This window comes from Aulonocara stuartgranti (genome assembly GCF_965226115.1).
Source record: "Aulonocara stuartgranti genome assembly, chromosome: 23".
In the NCBI taxonomy this organism is placed as follows: domain Eukaryota; kingdom Metazoa; phylum Chordata; class Actinopteri; order Cichliformes; family Cichlidae; genus Aulonocara; species Aulonocara stuartgranti.
Genome location: NC_138958.1, coordinates 4,222,104 through 4,239,845, shown reverse-complemented (window position 1 = coordinate 4,239,845; position 17,742 = coordinate 4,222,104). Strand labels below are relative to the sequence as shown.

At 41.2% G+C, this 17,742-nt stretch overlaps 1 protein-coding gene across 5 annotated transcripts in view; it reads left to right on the top strand.

Annotated features, from left to right (window-relative positions):
* The window catches only part of ap3d1 (adaptor related protein complex 3 subunit delta 1), a 28,139-nt gene that overhangs the window by 3,876 nt on the left and 6,521 nt on the right, over positions 1–17,742 (top strand). For 2 of the 5 annotated variants that reach the window (XM_082523379.1, XM_082523378.1), the window contains exons 3-26: positions 752–832; positions 1,046–1,126; positions 1,246–1,353; positions 1,520–1,649; positions 3,594–3,733; positions 3,868–3,941; positions 4,058–4,107; positions 4,501–4,550; positions 4,788–4,836; positions 6,576–6,721; positions 7,044–7,192; positions 7,304–7,534; positions 7,830–8,061; positions 8,198–8,343; positions 8,557–8,698; positions 9,802–9,873; positions 10,000–10,075; positions 10,261–10,460; positions 10,747–10,820; positions 11,973–11,996; positions 14,907–15,075; positions 15,257–15,400; positions 15,988–16,041; positions 17,636–17,740. In XM_082523379.1, coding sequence (XP_082379505.1) covers positions 752–832; positions 1,046–1,126; positions 1,246–1,353; positions 1,520–1,649; positions 3,594–3,733; positions 3,868–3,941; positions 4,058–4,107; positions 4,501–4,550; positions 4,788–4,836; positions 6,576–6,721; positions 7,044–7,192; positions 7,304–7,534; positions 7,830–8,061; positions 8,198–8,343; positions 8,557–8,698; positions 9,802–9,873; positions 10,000–10,075; positions 10,261–10,460; positions 10,747–10,820; positions 11,973–11,996; positions 14,907–15,075; positions 15,257–15,400; positions 15,988–16,041; positions 17,636–17,740 — 2,727 coding nt within the window. The remainder of the gene's footprint in view (positions 1–751; positions 833–1,045; positions 1,127–1,245; positions 1,354–1,519; positions 1,650–3,593; positions 3,734–3,867; positions 3,942–4,057; positions 4,108–4,500; positions 4,551–4,787; positions 4,837–6,575; positions 6,722–7,043; positions 7,193–7,303; positions 7,535–7,829; positions 8,062–8,197; positions 8,344–8,556; positions 8,699–9,801; positions 9,874–9,999; positions 10,076–10,260; positions 10,461–10,746; positions 10,821–11,972; positions 11,997–14,906; positions 15,076–15,256; positions 15,401–15,987; positions 16,042–17,635; positions 17,741–17,742) is intronic. The other 3 variants (XM_082523382.1, XM_082523380.1, XM_082523381.1) reach the window with 2 other exon arrangements.

Genomic DNA, 17,742 nt, shown 5'->3' with positions numbered 1-17,742 from the left:
CCTGTCAACATAAGCCCACCATGTGGCTTCGTTGTGCTGTAGCTTAGTAGCAAGTTATGCTGTTGTACTTTTCTTTACAGCACACCTAAAATTAACAAAGGAAAAAACGAAAAAACACAATAAAAAGACGAGACTCTGTTTATAACAACTACTTAGTTGTAGTGCAAGAATACTTGGCATATATTTTAATTCACAAATGAATCCTTCATCTGTCCTAAATCAGCTCCACTAGCATATTGTGACATATTTTGTTGACATGCACACAATGGAAAATTGCGACTTGCTGTGACACTGTAGATGAAAACCACACAAAAATCTGTGGTTAGTATCTTTTCTACCCAAACAGAAACAAGCTGAGTCAAATAAAGCCTTATTTCCTCTTATACTTTCATCAGATCAAATGGAAGTGCTACTATTTCGCAAAGTAAAGTAGTGCATTTTTACAAAAACACATTCAAGGCTGTGTGTGTGTTTCTTGTTTTTGTTAAGATTAGTCACTTCACAGCCAAACGTCGAGCAAGTGACACTTACTGAGAACATTGTCCAATTCCCGTTGAAATGAAATTGCTCTGTCTATTTATAGTCAAGGTACACATTTAGATTTAGATGTCTTGTTGTGGCCGGCATCAGTATTCACTTTGAGAGCTTTCAGCCCAAATCAATTATTCTCTCTCTGTACCTCGCCGGAGCAGCTTAGAGCTCCCCCTCTTCCTTTTAGTCACAATCTATGTCTGTCTCCTCTATGTTGCAGCTTCAAATGCTGGGCTATGACGTCAGCTGGGCTGCTTTCAACATCGTTGAAGTCATGAGTTCCTCAAAGTTCACGTACAAGGTAAGTCTGGGATGTCAGGATTGGTCGTGGAAGTGCAGGACAGAGTAATGCAAATGGAAAGGAAGATGCACACCCAGAATTTACAAAGTGATGTAGTCACAGCTGAGTGAGCTGTATAAGTGGATCTCTGTGGTGCTGCAACAGGCTGATGAATGTTTGTAGTAATGTAATATAATAGCAGTATGTTCTTTATGCTTGCTTGCTTTCCTACAGAGGATTGGCTACCTGGCAGCCTCACAGTGCTTTCATGAGAACACAGACGTCATCATGCTGACAACCAATCAAATTCGAAAGGTCAGCGATGCACATGTTTTGTGAACTCTGTAAATATCTCCTTACTGTTAGTTTTCCCTCAGCTAATATTTTCTTTCTTTTTTGTTTTTCTTCCTATTTTTTTAATCTATTTCTCCCAGGATCTCAGCAGCCCCAACCAGTATGACACAGGTGTTGCCCTCACCGGTCTGTCTTGTTTTGTGACCCCTGACTTAGCTCGGGACTTAGCTAATGACATCATGACATTGGTGAGTAAGTCCTGAGGTGTACCCACATGACTTCTGCTCTTTTCTCTTTTTCTTTTTTTGCTCGTTACCATTTACTTCAGTCAAATAAGCTGTCATTCCAGGGTTGTTGTTTTTTTTGGTTTTTTTTACATCTTTAAAAATGTGTATTTACTGTCTTCTACTGCAGATGTCCCACACTAAACCTTACATCAGAAAAAAAGCTGTGTTGATCATGTATAAGGTGTTTCTCAAGTATCCCGAGTCCCTGCGCCCAGCTTTTCCCAGGCTCAAGGAGAAACTCGAGGACCCAGACCCAGGTATCAGAAAACACAGTATTTATCCAGTCTGCTAGGGAACGTTTGTTTCTCATTTCCGCTCATGAAAAAGAGAGATCATTTGCTGGTTTTTCTAGTACATTTGATTTGTGCCCCATGTCCACAAACCTTTTGTTTTCACTGAGCTTTAATAGACACAGCTGGAACTTTTGGGGCCTCTGTGTACATGAACCGAGCGCCACATGATATTTTTTTTGGTTAAAATCATACTCTCAGATTTGGGCGATGACTGTCTTTTTTTTACTAATCACATCGTGAGCCAATCAAGCTTTTCCTAAGTTCATTTGGAAAAAATTACAAAAGGTACAGAAAAATTTGGACAGTGTTATTATTTTTAAGGTGCTGTTTTTAAGTATTTTTTTAAGTGTAGTTGTTAGTAACTGTTGATTGTGTATATAAATGGTGGATTAAGCCACCTTGATGTCACATTTTACCCAAGATTAGCTGTTTGGTGGCTGCTGAAGAAAACACTAGAATTTGACTCACCACCACTGAAGCACATTTTTTTTTGGATACTTTAACAAGACAATAAAGCTTCTTTCAGGTTTATGTGTAATTAATTTAACGCAGTTGTGTCAAATACTGGCATATTTATTTCCCTACGGACGGCGTACGAAAAGGGGTTTTCAGGCCAACTTGACTGTGCTTGACATGGATGACGCTCCGTGTTGGTCAAATGCTGATTGGTTGACAAATGGGCCAGAACAGGGAAGGGATCGATGGCAGAGTTCACTGGGAATTGAAAGAGCTTGGGAAAAAATTTAAAGATCCAAAAATACAGCATGAAAAGTACAGATTGTGGCTACAGTGGATACTTCTCGTTGTTTGTAACACTTGGTTTCACTTCATCATTTAGTATGTCATAACTTTGCTTTGCTCAGCGGCTGGCTGACAGAATAAGCAAGAGTCGCCCACATACTGGTTGTAACATGTTGTGCAGTGCCCCCATCCACAGCAGACGCTGTCTCCAAGCAGACAGGCTGTCCATGGACTGCTAGTGGACGACCAAGGTGTTATCACTGCTGAAGCATCATTTTAGCTAAATTCACAAGGGTACACCACAGCAGATGGAGCCTTGGCTTTTTTAGCCCTTCTGTGTTGGTTTTGAGTTCTAGATTATCAGGTTGCTGCTTTTTGGTAAATTTGCCAAAGTTGGCCTGCTCGTCTTATGTTTCCGTACCAGCAATAGCTATTCCCGTGGACTTCACCGCGTTGTTCAGCTACCGCTTCTGTGAGTCTCACATCCTTCCAACAGACTCCAGCTGGGAATGTTAGTCCTTGTATTGTTATCTGCTGCAAACTGGACAGCAGCTGCAAGTAGAGCTTGCACCAGATGAAGAAGTGGTTTTGTGAGTCACTCCACTAAGCTGTCTAAGGCTGCAGAGCAAAGCAAGCGATACTGTCACCAGCTGCAGTCCAAGACACTACAGTTGGACTTGCAGGGGTCGAAAGACTCGGTGGAGAAGCAGCTAATGGTTAGCAACACCAGAACTTTTACAATAAAGTATACTCCAGAAAGCATTACAAATTAAGACTGTCCACAATATAAGACATCAGATCCCCTAACTGAACCCCATAAATGATTCAGCAGCAACAAATATGTGATTAAAGAAGGCTTGGGTATGGTGCTGAGCCAGGACTTCCAAGACTGCAAGACAATACTGCTGACTCTTCTGGTTTTAGATGGTTTCATACTTACTACTCTACTCTATTTAATATCTCACTTTTTTATCCAGTTATGACGACAGTACAAATTCCATTCTTTTATTATTACATGCTTTGTTTTGTATGTTGGACTGCAGTCATTGGACATTACATTTTTTTTCTTTAATAACAGACTACATAGTTTTTCAATGTTCTTTTAAAGAAATTAAGCTTTTGTAGTTTTCAATACTTGTTTCCTGATGTTATATTCTCTCCTTTTAGGCGTCCAGTCAGCAGCAGTAAATGTCATATGTGAGCTGGCCAGGAGAAATCCTAAGAACTACCTGTCATTGGCCCCGCTTTTCTTCAAACTCATGACTTCCTCTACTAACAACTGGGTTCTCATTAAGATCATAAAGCTGGTAAGACTTTACATTTACATTTTAGTAGTTAGTAACTGAATAGATTTAAATATATACTTTTATATATTTAGTGTACCAGCTTCTGAAAGGTGATTGTGGACAAACAAAATCCAGAAATTCTGTGTATCTTGTAGTTTGGTGCACTCACACCGTTGGAGCCACGGTTGGGGAAGAAATTGATTGAACCTCTAACAAATCTAATCCACAGGTGAGAGGAAATTCTCTTTTATTGTATTTCCCGTAGACGGTACAACAGTCTAATCTGATAAACAGCTCAATAATAATTCTAAACTTTCTCACCGTCCTGATGTTTTTCTCTCACAGTACCTCTGCCATGTCTCTGCTGTATGAATGTGTCAACACTGTGATTGCAGGTCAGTACAGCTGTTCTGTGGGTCACATCAAATCTCACTTAGCTTAGTGGCCCCAGCCCCATGTTTATTTCATCGTTTCAGTATATTTTTGCATCTGTGTTGAGAAATAAGCTTATACATTGATCTTCAAAAAATACAGTGTAGTGTCTTATCTGTATTTGCTCTTTTCAGTCCTCCTACGTGCTAAAACCACATTTTCTTAGCTTTGCTTGAATGAATAAGTGGAATTTGTACAAGTTAAATTTTAACTTGTATACTGGCGCTTAAACATCCTTGAGATTTAGCAGAGGTCTTTTTCCTCACGTGTTCTGATCTTTATTTGTTTTGGTTTTTTTAAACTTGCTCATAAAAAATCGTTCTCAGATGTAATTGTTTCCTTGTGCTACATTACAGTGTTGATTTCTTTGTCCTCGGGGATGCCTAACCACAGTGCTAGTATCCAGGTAATCTCCTCAGTTCCTCTCTTTCATCAACATATTCACGTGTTTAGTTGCAGATTTTTAACCCTTTCCACTCCAGTTGAATCACAGTGCATGCCGTCTGATCCAACATAGCTTAAGTAGAAACACAGCAGCCATCAGACAGGCCAGAAAGTCTCACAAAGTTCCTGGTGTGGAAAGGTTTTCCGTGGTGATAACAGATCTGTCCCTCTCCCTCTCTGTTTTTTGTCTCCCCCACAGCTCTGTGTGCAGAAACTGCGAATCCTGATAGAAGACTCGGACCAGAACTGTGAGCCCTCTGTCAATGCCTGCAGTGTGTCATTTTCTCATTGTCTGCGTGTTTTTGACTATGGAACAGTCCACCCTTTTAGACGACAATAACATAGACCTCCTGACTCTGGATAACTCGAACATTACTACCTTTTCACTCTCAATTGGGCGTCCTGCTTGGAATACCATTGCACTTAAGTCACATCCACCCGGTCTCCAACAGAATAGACACAAAAAAGTACCCAATTTTAATTTTTTAAAAATATTTTCTTTGCTTCACTCTAGAGGGGCTTAAATTTGTTATACTATAAGTTGTTATTACATTCTCTTTGCACACAGCCATTTGGAGCTTAGATTTCTACATTCGGGTATTCGAGTTGTCTGGATCTTAAAACGTAGATAACTGTGCGTGTGTAAAGTAAATTGTAGACTCCTGGTCATAGGCTACATCCACTCTAAAATGTTTCCCATATCAGTCCTAAATCACTGTAATAGTGAGTACTCAAAGGCATAAAGTCATGCTTTTTAAAAGGAAAACTTATTAGTGTGGACATGGCCTTAATAGAGTAGACTGTGAACCTGTGGTTCAATGTTTTATCCTTTCATTGATCACTGCTGTGCCCCTGTTTCGTTTCACAGTTATACTTGGGTATAAAACTTTCCAAAACATCAGTGAGTAAAGCCGTAAATATGTAGCGATTCCCTTGTGACGATGCTTAACTGGTAAAGTATTTAATCTCAGGGCCCACTTAAAAGCCCTGAGTAAATTCATGTAGAACACTTGTTGAATTAGGACTGAGTAAAAGTCAGGTCACATACTTTTTGGTGATGATGCCATTAGATGGAGTGCAGGTAACTAAGGGTTCAGTCACATTTAGGCATGTATCATTATTGGGTTATTATTGCCAACCAGTCAGGGTTGGCAGCATTAATAATAATAATAATAATAATAATAATGATAATAATGATGATAATAGTTATTAATATTAATTATAAATGTTATTGATAAATACTTGGTGAGCTTAAATGAGTCTTCAAAAATGCAATGCCAGCTGAAAATGGAGAATTTTCACCTTCAAAGTAAAAGTTGTGCTTTACCATCTTCTTCTGCCTCTTCCATGCAAAATAAGGGCGACCATGGCAACATGCTAGCAACCAAAACGGTCACAATTAAAACCATAGGTTAAAAGAAATATGTCTCAAAAATGTGTGTAGCTTTTTCTTGTTCAGCACATCACTGAACTTCCACAAGTCCACATCAGTGGTCACTTCTCTAATCTAAGCACTGCAGTGATCAGCTTCACTGATCCAAGGTCAGTATAACACCCTTTTATTGATCACAGAACCTGAGAGGGGGGGGGGGAATGAGCTGCCAGGGGTATGAGAAAGGATAAAGCAAAACAAGACTGTGTCCCAGTGTGTGTTGTCCCGTGTGCGTGTTTGTATGTCCTTTCCATCTTTTTGTGTGTTTTGTGTTTATTTCCTGTTTTAATTTATTTTTGTTTTTGCTGTGTGATTTATATTTTTTATAGATTAGCGAAGTGAAGATGAGCATAGAAAGAGTTCATAGTGTATTAAAGTTATTACATACATATGATTATTACTGCAGTCACAGTAATGTAAAGCTAATCAGGTTTAAGAGTGATGGCATATAGCAAGGTGAACAAAATATACTTGGTAACGTGTGGAGATTTCAAGGGTTGTTGTGTGTCCTTTTTTAACTACACTAAGGTAGCGTGTTTTTGCGTATTTCTGTAGTGAAGTATTTGGGCCTGCTGGCGATGTCAAAGATCCTGAAGACCCACCCCAAATCAGTGCAGTCTCATAAAGACCTCATTCTCCAGTGTCTGGATGACAAGGATGAGTCCATCCGTCTGAGAGCTCTGGACTTGCTCTATGGCATGGTATGCAGCCAAACTTTTGACTTTTGTTTTATTCAGTGTTCACGAAAACTAATGTTGAATATTTTTAGATCCGGATTATGCTTGTTTCAGTCTATTCTAAAGAATACGGTGCAATGCAATACAAAAAACAGAACTTTCGCTGTAACTACTTTGCTGTAGCTCGGTATAATAAAACGGCTTTGCTAGCACTCACACACTAAAGTGTCAAGTACAATAGATACCGTAAACTGTTACTGCCAACTGTAGAACTCTGCAAATGGTGCTGTTTGATCTAGTAAAGTAATAATTCTCTGTGGTCACTTGTGGGTTCTGCTCTTTGCAGGTGTCCAAGAAGAACTTGATGGAGATCGTAAAGAAGCTGATGATACATGTAGACAAAGCCGAAGGAACCACCTACAGAGATGAACTGCTCACAAAAATCATTGACATCTGCAGTCAGAGCAACTACCAGTATATCACCAACTTTGAATGGTTAGTTTACCAGCAGCACTGTCCTGTGCTTCACTCTGAGGTGTGTCAGTTTGCTTTACATTTGCTGTTTGTTGTAGTTATATACACGCCCTCTCCATGTCTGCCCAACAGGTACATTAGTATCCTAGTAGAGCTGACCCGACTAGAGGGCACACGGCACGGCCACCTCATTGCCTCTCAGATGCTGGATGTGGCCATACGAGTCAAAGCCATCCGGGTCTTTGCTGTTGCCCAGATGGCTACCCTGCTGGACAACGCCCACCTGCTGACAGGCAACATGCAGAGAAACGGCATCTGTGAAGTGTTGTATGCTGCAGCCTGGATCTGTGGGGAATTCTCAGAGTAAGTCATTAGAAGTAGTCAGTATAGTTGGTATATTTAAACTCTCTGCCTGACGCTAAAGGTTTGGCAAACAGAAGAGACAGAGCAAATACCGTTTTACTCTGTAAGCGCAGATGAGTCAGGACAGAGTTAATGCAGTCATATAATATGTAGTATGTAGTGTGTTGTGTGTATTTATTTTGCACAGTCACAAATGTGTGTAACCCAAACACTGTACTGCTGTATCTGTTTGGGAACCTTCCTGAGGGTTGAGAGTACCAAACCTGAAATAACAGAAATCTTCCCCTCGTTTTAGACACCTGGAGAATCCCGTGCAGACTTTGGAGGCCATGCTGCGTCCTAAGGTCGCGACCCTACCTGGTCACATCCAGGCTGTATATGTGCAGAATGCAGCCAAGCTGTTTGCCACCATCCTGAAGAACCAAGAGGGGAACACAGACAGCACAGCTGCACAGGAAACCAGCCAGATGATGATAGACAGGCTACCACTGTTTGTCCAGAGTGCTAACCTCGAGGTGCAGGAGAGGGTAAGATAAATGAAGACTGAAAGAGCCAGAGTCCTTACAGAGCCTGACCTTTAATGCTTCACAGATTACAAGGTTACCTACTGCATACAAATCGGATAAATACCTGCAATCTACAGTTCCTCTCCTTTTTCCTCAGGCGTCCTGCATCCTGCAGCTAGTTAAATACATCCAGAAACTGCAGCAGAAGGATATAGAAGTAGCAGAAGAAGTCAGCGCGTTGTTTGCTGGAGAACTCAATCCTGTAGCTCCAAAGGCACAGAAGAAAGTGCCTGTTCCCGAAGGGTACGTTGGCTCAGCACATGAGATAAACAAAACAAAACTGCAATATCACATATTTTTACAGTTTATAATCTTTTTGCTTAAAATGCAGTGTTTTTGTTTCTCACCTTTGAGGTGTAGCAGCAAGAGTAACTAAAACGTTTCAGCATTTATGCTGCATGTGTCTGCTTTTGAGTTTTTCATAATGGAATACAACAACCATGTTTGTGTGTGTAGGCTGGACCTGGATGCTTGGATCAATGAGCCTCCTTCTGAAAGCGAGTCTGAGGATGAGCAACCCAAGGCTATTTTTACCAAGGAGGAGCCCAAACACTCACGCCCCCGTCACACAGAGGTGGACGAGAAAGAGCTGGCAAGGGTGCGTAGGTTGGTCTTTGTATCATTGATAAACTGCAAAGAGCAGTTATGATCCAGGACTCCATGTCCAAATTAGTTTTTTGTTTTAGCTTGTAACATTTGAGGTGTTTAACCTTTTTGTGTTGTTACTGAAATTTTTATAATGTCAGCTGAAAAAATTGCCACCATGAGTAAGAAATAGTTTCAAAGCAACTTCTCAATTTTAACTGATGGAACATAGAACAAAAACGGTACACAACTCTGACTTTTTTGTTGTTGTTTTAACGGACAGGATTAGTAAAAGTCTCATCATTTTCATACCGTTTTCTTTTACAAAGTGCTGACTAATAGAAAGAGTAGAGTATGGTTTAAAGTGATCATGGAGGAAAAGAGGAACAGAGATGTTGGCCCTGCAGTCACTACATGTTAATGCCACCTCAGCAGATGGGTTTCCCTTAAAAAAGCCTTAAAACCAGTTGGACTTGTGCTTTCTTTATCAGGGGAAATTGACATTTGGTTTTCCATCTTCCCCTCTGAAATAACTTTTCGTATCTGAATTAATTTTGTTCTGAGTGTTGCTCTGTGGCTCTTCTGCCACCTAAGACAGAGGTTTGAGGTTGGGGAGGAAACTGTCTGCAGATTGGACGAATCCGGTCCTGTAAGCACTAATTCCAACAGTAGGAAATCCCACCGTGTGCACTTCTTCTGATCTGTAGCAGTCATAGACGCGCATCAAGACTTTGAAGCAGAATTGTAAGGTTTGATCTTAGTTTTAGAAAGTGACAGACCGACGATGCTGCCAGCACTGTTTCTAGTCTTGGATATGAATTATTTATTGTTTCGGTACATTACTTTAAATGTTGTTATATGCCAAAGCCTTCAGGTTTTTTCATCATTGATTTTTTTTATTTATTTTTTATTTATTTATTTATTTTAAATGAACGGTAACATATGTGATAAAATGGTCTGTGACTGTTTATTAAAGTTGCCATTGACTCAGAATCAATATTAATCTCCTCAGACTCACAGTTAGTAAATCTAGCTTCCCCCTTGGATCCCAGCTCATGCTGTAAGTGACGTAGGCTGTTCGTGAATTCATATTATATTTCTTGTTTCCACTACAAGAGGAGAGAAGCCAGAAAGCAGGAGCAAGCCAACAACCCATTCTACATCAAGGCCTCTCCATCTTCTCAGAAGGTATGCTCACCGTCTTCAGTAATTACTTTGTGTTGGTAGTCATTTTCACTGCACAGGGTATTTAGTAAAAGTAGTTACGCTCATGTATGGCAAAACCCTTTTTGAGATGAATTCTTTTATGTGTAGGTGTACCAGGAAGCTCCAGGAGTGGAACACATCCCAGTCGTGCAGATTGATCTCAGCGTGCCTCTCAAAGTCCCAGGTGGGACACGCAATCCTTATATTACTACAAAAACTAAAAAAAGGAACCCCAATATAACTATCATAACTTCACCTGAATCTAAGTGCAGCCTTACTTGCAAACATACTGTTGTGTCACAATTTTTCTATTCGTATACTGAAAATTATCAACGTTACCCTTAGCTACAACTCCCTCCCACCCCACAGGTCTGCCTATGTCTGACCAATACGTTAAACTAGAGGAGGAGCGTCGGCAGAAAGAGAGAGCAGAGAAAAAGAAGAAGGAGAAGAAGAAGAGGAAAGAAAAACGCAGTGGGCGAGGGAAGAAACACGACTCAGGCCCAGAGAGCGAGGAGGACATCACACCTGCACATGTGGTCGACATTGTTACAGAGGAGATGCCAGAGGTAGGCATGTGGTGACATCAATGGAAGAAGACTTTTTATAAATACTAAGTTTAAAACATTCTGTAAGTTGTTGTTGAAGCCTTCTTTTTCCGCCTGGTCCTTCTTTCTATGTAGTGTTGAAAGTTTTATTACTTTATTATTTAATTTAGTTAATGTTAATTATTTTACACTGACATGTTCAAGGAAAATCATTTTCACTCAGTTTTTTATAAATATATTTTTACTGTATCATCACAAAGATCACTGGAAGTCAGTAGCTCAGCTAATCTCTTGTTTTGTCCTACAGAATGCCTTACCCAGCGATGACGATGACAAAGACCCCAATGACCCTCACAAAGCCCTGGACATCGACCTGGACAAGTGAGTTTTATTTTACATGTGTTCGACCTTCATCACTTTAACTGCTGATTTTGAAGATGCTGAAGTCATCATTTTTATATCTAAACTAGTCTGCCAGGCACTGAAATTTAAGATTTTCCACCCAAAGTTGTTGTTTGTGTTGTGTACCTTGTTTTAAAGCTGGAGGATTTCTAGTTTGAAGTCCAGTTATGTCAGAAAATAACTGAATAGTGAGTTCAACAGAGAGCTGTTTGAAAGGAATCTATCAAAGTCAAACTGAAAAGCAGACTTTAGGTTAAATTCAAGTGGTTGAACAAAGAAATCGTATCAACAACCAGATGTAGCTTATTTACAGTCCTGTGTCATTGGGGCTGTTTTGTGGACAGATTTAGGCTGTTTTTTGAATTAAGCATGTAAAAGGTTTGCAGTCGATTCCAAGTGTAGCGTTTGCATTTGGAAGCAGTTCATTCAAATTCAAATGCAAAAGCCGTTCTCAAAGGGGATCTTATTTCAAATGAATCGAGCCAAACCTAGCGTGCACAAATAAAACAAATTTACTAGAGAGAGTGTGGGAACATAAGAAGTGGCCAAATCAGCATTTTGGAACATTCAGAAAAAAATGAAGCACCTGTGAACATGAAAAGGCCCAGGCCATGATGTAAGTCAGCAGTGGTGCATGATCGCAGGATGCTTTCCATGGTAAAGAAAAAACACATCACAGCATCTAGGCAGGACACTAATCTCCACAATGTAGACACACGATTAGCCAAAAACGCCTTTAAAAAATAATAAGCCATGAACTTTGATTCCCTGCAATTATGTCAAGTTGTCCAATTATATTTGAGTTGATGAAAATGGAGGACTTTGTATAAAAATGACCACTGTGGTCAATGCTAATATTTTTCTTAAATCCTCCAAATTTAACCTAAAAGTTGCATTTTAATCCTTTTGTTTCAAACCTGTTGTTTTGGTGTACTGAGGCAGAGAGATAAAAACTGTTGCTCTCCAAACATTTCATGAAAGTGTAGTTTTAGCATTTATTCCTGAAGCTTTCCAGTCACAGCATTAAAGCCAGTGTGACCGGCCCTCTCCCTCCTCGCACTCCTCCTCATGCTTTCTGCTTCCTCTTTTCTGTGCCTACACACATCCATTACTGCCTCTTTGTGTGGGCAGCTTATTGGAAACAACTGCGCGCAGGTGAGTAGCACCCCAGCCATAGGGCCTGACCTCTGACTGTGCACAGGTCACCTTTGTCTTTCTCTCTGTCTTGCTTTCCAAGTAGCTGTCCTGCTCTTTTCAACTAATATAGCTGTCTGTTCCTTACCTATCTGAAGCTTGTAATGTCCACTTTCTCGTTTTGCTCTTCTTCCCTTCGATCTGTTCTTTAGTTGTAGCATTTGACCTAGTGATGCATAACGATATTGTAGTATCCCGCCTCTCTTAAAACTGCTTCTTCTTCTTTTTTATTTTTTTTAATGTTCTTGAAAATATCAGCATCTCTATTTCTGAACAAGCAGTTCTGATTTATCTGTCCTTAAAGAAAGGGAAACAAAATGATTTCCTAGAAAGAAAGAAAATAAGAACTGGCTGCTGATGTTCTCAGGACTTAATCTTTCACCCTTTAAATTCCCAGAATAGTTTCCTAAAAGCATGTTGGCTCTTCTTTTTCTTGTACTGGGCAATCGGCATCAACATGCTTTTAGAAACCTATCCCAGCGGTTCGACGCAATAGTGTAATTCTTTTCTCTTAGATCTGCTCAGCTGAGTTTAGTAGACTTGGCATGCCCCCAGACTGTCTCCAGCTGTTTTTAAGTGGATACGCTTTGCCTGCCCTCAGTGGAAAAAGATGTGGCCTTAAGCCAAGGATAGAATGTGGATCGTTTGAATAATGTGTTGATGAGATCATGCAGGACAAGCTGTAAACAGTTTTGGTCTTATAAATTAATGTTTACTTACAAAAACACATGTGGAAGTCTTTCTTTTGGATTGTAATTCTAAAAGAAAAATGACACCACAAAAGCAAGGTTACTTAATTCTAGGAATTTAAAGCTGAAAGAATAAAACCAAAAAAGAAAATTTACTTAAATTGGAGACTGATGACACAGCATGGTTTTATATAATATCTATATTAGATTTTATATTATATATATAAAGATTTTCCAACAGGGGGCTATAGTGCACGCTACTAACTCCTAATTTCCGGCTTTTAAGACATACAGTGGGGCAAAAAAGTATTTAGTCAGCCACCGATTGTGCAAGTTCCCCCACCTAAAATGATGACAGAGGTCAGTAATTTGCACCAGAGGTACACTTCAACTGTGAGAGACAGAATGTGAAAAAAAAATCCATGAATCCACATGGTAGGATTTGTAAAGAATTTATTCGTAAATCAGGGTGGAAAATAAGTATTTGGTCAATAACAAAAATACAACTCAATACTTTGTAACATAACCTTTGTTGGCAATAACAGAGGTCAAACGTTTACTATAGGTCTTTACCAGGTTTGCACACACAGTAGCTGGTATTTTGGCCCATTCCTCCATGCAGATCTTCTCGAGAGCAGTGATGTTTTGGGGCTGTCGCCGAGCAACACGGACTTTCAACTCCCGCCACAGATTTTCTATGGGGTTGAGGTCTGGAGACTGGCTAGGCCACTCCAGGACTTTCAAATGCTTCTTACGGAGCCACTCCTTTGTTGCCCGGGCGGTGTGTTTTGGATCATTGTCATGTTGGAAGACCCAGCCTCGTTTCATCTTCAAAGTTCTCACTGATGGAAGGAGGTTTTGGCTCAAAATCTCACGATACATGGCCCCATTCATTCTGTCCTTAACACGGATCAGTCGTCCTGTCCCCTTGGCAGAAAAACAGCCCCATAGCATGATGTTTCCACCCCCATGCTTCACAGTAGGTATGGTGTTCTTGGGATGCAACTCAGTATTCTTCTTCCTCCAAACACGACGAGTTGAGTTTATACCAAAAAGTTCTACTTTGGTTTCATCTGACCACATGACATTCTCCCAATCCTCTGCTGTATCATCCATGTGCTCTCTGGCAAACTTCAGACGGGCCTGGACATGCACTGGCTTCAGCAGCGGAACACGTCTGGCACTGCGGGATTTGATTCCCTGCCGTTGTAGTGTGTTACTGATGGTGACCTTTGTTACTTTGGTCCTAGCTCTCTGCAGGTCATTCACCAGGTCCCCCCGTGTGGTTCTGGGATCTTTGCTCACCGTTCTCATGATCATTTTGACCCCACGGGATGAGATCTTGCGTGGAGCCCCAGATCGAGGGAGATTATCAGTGGTCTTGTATGTCTTCCATTTTCTGATGATTGCTCCCACAGTTGATTTTTTCACACCAAGCTGCTTGCCTATTGTAGATTCACTCTTCCCAGTCTGGTGCAGGTCTACAATACTTTTCCTGGTGTCCTTCGAAAGCTCTTTGGTCTTGGCCATGGCGGAGTTTGGAGTCTGACTGTTTGAGGCTGTGGACAGGTGTCTTTTATACAGATGATGAGTTCAAACAGGTGCCATTCATACAGGTAACGAGTGGGGGACAGAAAAGCTTCTTACAGAAGACGTTACAGGTCTGTGAGAGCCAGAGATTTTCCTTGTTTGAGGTGACCAAATACTTATTTTCCACCCTAATTTACGAATAAATTCTTTACAAATCCTACCATGTGGATTCATGGATTATTTTTTTTTTCACATTCTGTCTCTCACAGTTGAAGTGTACCTCAGGTGCAAATTACTGACCTCTGTCATCATTTTAAGTGGGGGAACTTGCACAATCGGTGGCTGACTAAATACTTTTTTGCCCCACTGTAAGTTTACCAGCTCTTATCACTTCAGTATGGAGGACGTTATTAGGATCGATCGACCGTGTGGAGCTCTGCTAGAGGAATGTCTTGTGCTTTGAATGAGACCTGGCTGCTTCACAGTGCAGAACATGTGCTTGAGAATGGTGGATTGCTGCACCCTACATGCCTTGTTCACCTTTAACAATTAATACTCAAGGAATGCATCTTTCAGATGATGTAGCCCAGGAGGATCAAAATCACCTCCCAGTTAGAGTTAAAATATGTATCTGTATGTTTTGTTTGTGCAGGCCGCTTGCAGACAGCGAGAAGCTACCGGTCAGGTCACATCGTGCAGCGGGGGCTCCAAAAAGCTCTGCTGAGGATGGAGAGGCAGAAAATGCCACGCCACAGGAACCCAAGAAGAAGAGCAGCAAAGAAAAGAGGGACAAGAAGAAAGATAAAGAGAGGGATAGGAAGGTGAGGTTAAGATGCTGGAAACATTTCCCACCTTCTGGTCATAAATCAGATTCACGGAGCACTCAGAGCAAGGGGAGAACAGTAGTGCGCTGTCAGCTGCGCCGTCACAATTTGATGACTCAGTGTTTGCATTTCTTAACATGACTGACACCGACTGGAATATATTCTCCTGCTTTCACAGAGGAGCAAAGAAGAGAAGAAGAAGAAAAAACACAAACATGAAGAAAAGGAGGAGGATCTTCTTGGAGGTCAAGCAGAAGAGCCCGTGGTCCAATCGGAAGAAACGAAGGAGGTGGAAGCACAGCCCACTTCAACTAGTGCTGAGGTACGCCTTTATAACATGTTGGACCGAGGATGTTTCCTACGCGGCGCCGCAGTTTGTATCTAACATCCAAACACTGATTTTAATTACCAGATCTATAAAATTATAATTAAAATGGCTTAAAGGATACCTTAAGGCAGTGGTTCCCAAACTTTTTTGCTAGGTCCCCCTTTGTTTTACAAGAAAAATGGTTTTTTTTTTGTTTTGTTTTTCCTTTTCGTACCGCGCCCCCCTGCAATGGCTCTGCGCCCCTCCTAGGGGGCGGGCCCCACACTTTGGGAAGGTCTGCCTTAAGGAGTGCTCTACAAATTCTGTCAAATGGTTAAATGCAAGCAGACACGTTTTATCATGTTCATTAACTCGGCGCTTCCATTGCTTTTTCCCAGCCTGTCTTTCAATCGGCTATAGCGATCAAGTATCAGTTTCCTCGTAGCCGACTGTGCAGTCTCTTGCCAAATACTTGATTTATTCATGAAACAGGACAGTGTATTCTCTGTATCCATTTTCATGAATAGTAGTAAGACACAGAACCTGTTTGGCCCTCACCCCTCTCACCTCCTCGCGCTCCTCTCCCTCCCTTCCTCTTTTAGGTTTCGGACCTGGATTTCTGGCTCTCAAATGCTCCAGTGCCCTCTAACACCCAGGTTGAGTCACGCCCCTCTTTCTCTCTCTCTCTCTCGCTCTCTTTCTGTCTCTCTCACCCTGTCCTGCCCACATCTGTTCAGTTTCATGACACGGTTTTCAATCAACCTGCCTCAGACATTGGTGTAACCATACATTCTGTCTCTGCTGCCCTTCAGTTGTTCCTTTTTTTTTTTTTTCCTCCCCTCTGCATCTTTTGACACTGCCTCTCTTTCACAGGGCTCACAACACTATATTCTGTCATTTTCCAGCACCCTTCTGCTTTCTAGCATGTGTGTGTACACAGTATGTATCTGTATTTGTCTCGCACTTCTTCTTGCCTTGTGTTGTGTCAGTCATGATGTCAGAACAGGTGCTGTTACTTTTTATTGTTTTGTTTTTGTTTTTTGTGATCTTTATTTATTGATTTCTTTATTTTTGAAGAAGTGACAATGGACCAAATGTCACTAATATGTCTTTGAACCAGTGTGGTCCTGGTACACACACACACACACACACACACACACACACACACAAACTCCAAACAGAAGCTGGAGTTATTTTAGTGGTAGACAGGATATGTGAGCTTCAGCTAACAGTTATTGCTGGGATAGCCTTTCATGGTTCTAGGTTGGACACCAGCACCGCAGTGGTGGAAGAGGGGTAAACGGCTCCCCAGAAATTGGCCCAGAGTCCTTTCCTCTTACGTCACCACTGTATGAGCACAATATCCACTCTCCATTATCTCTTCAGTGTGGGGCCATAATTATCTTTGTTTCTGTTTGAAAACAAAGTAGAATTTCCCAAATCAGCTGCTAAACTTCACCTTTACTAATAGACTTTTTGATGACTGTTTTCTTTCATTTAAAAAAAATAGGAAAATTACTTTCTCAGTTGTTTTAAATTAAATCTATGTGGCCTGTGGTCATGCCAGGACAGTGCTCTCACACCATTTCCAGCTTGTTTAAATAAGCTAAGCTATCCAGTTGCTCCACTATTTCATCCTGACTGTTCCATGAAAAGACTGAATAACAGGCACACTGTTTCCTTAGCTATACATGTAACATGACTGTACGCTCAGATCTGTCAGGCCTTTTAACTTTCCCTTTGGGCATTTCTGTTATTAATCATTTGAACTGTCAGCCCAAGAGTTAAAGCTGCCCCAGTAATATGCATCGATGTCTTGGTGGAACGCTTGTTTTTGTTCTGGCTGTCACACCAGCGTCCCAGATCATACTGTTGCATATATTTAGCTTGTCAGTCAGCCTGCTTCAGTTTCGAGCAGCACCCAGTGTAGCTGGTTAGTGCAGTGGATCCAGCAGTTGTACAGCAAAACCGCTGTAGGTGTAGAGGTCCATACAAACATGATAGGCTCATGTTTAGCATTCTTCCATGCAACACTCTTGGCTCATTGTACCTGATGTTTGTTTGTGGTGTCACTCAGCTCAGTAGGTTGCAGGTGATCATGAATGACTTCTCTTATGAATGACTGAGTGAACTCACTAACCTCACTTACCTATGTCAACACAGAAGTGGTAGAAAGTTTTGCATGTGTTAAACGCTGTGGTTGTTCTTGTTTGTGTGTTTATTTGGTGGCGTGCTGGTGTATCTGAACAGGAAGCAGTAACAGTAGCAGAAGCAGCCCCAGCGCCCGAGGCGCCTGCTGGCACAGCGGCCGACTCTGAGCCCGAGGAGCCCAAAGACACCGAGACGGAGGAGAGTGT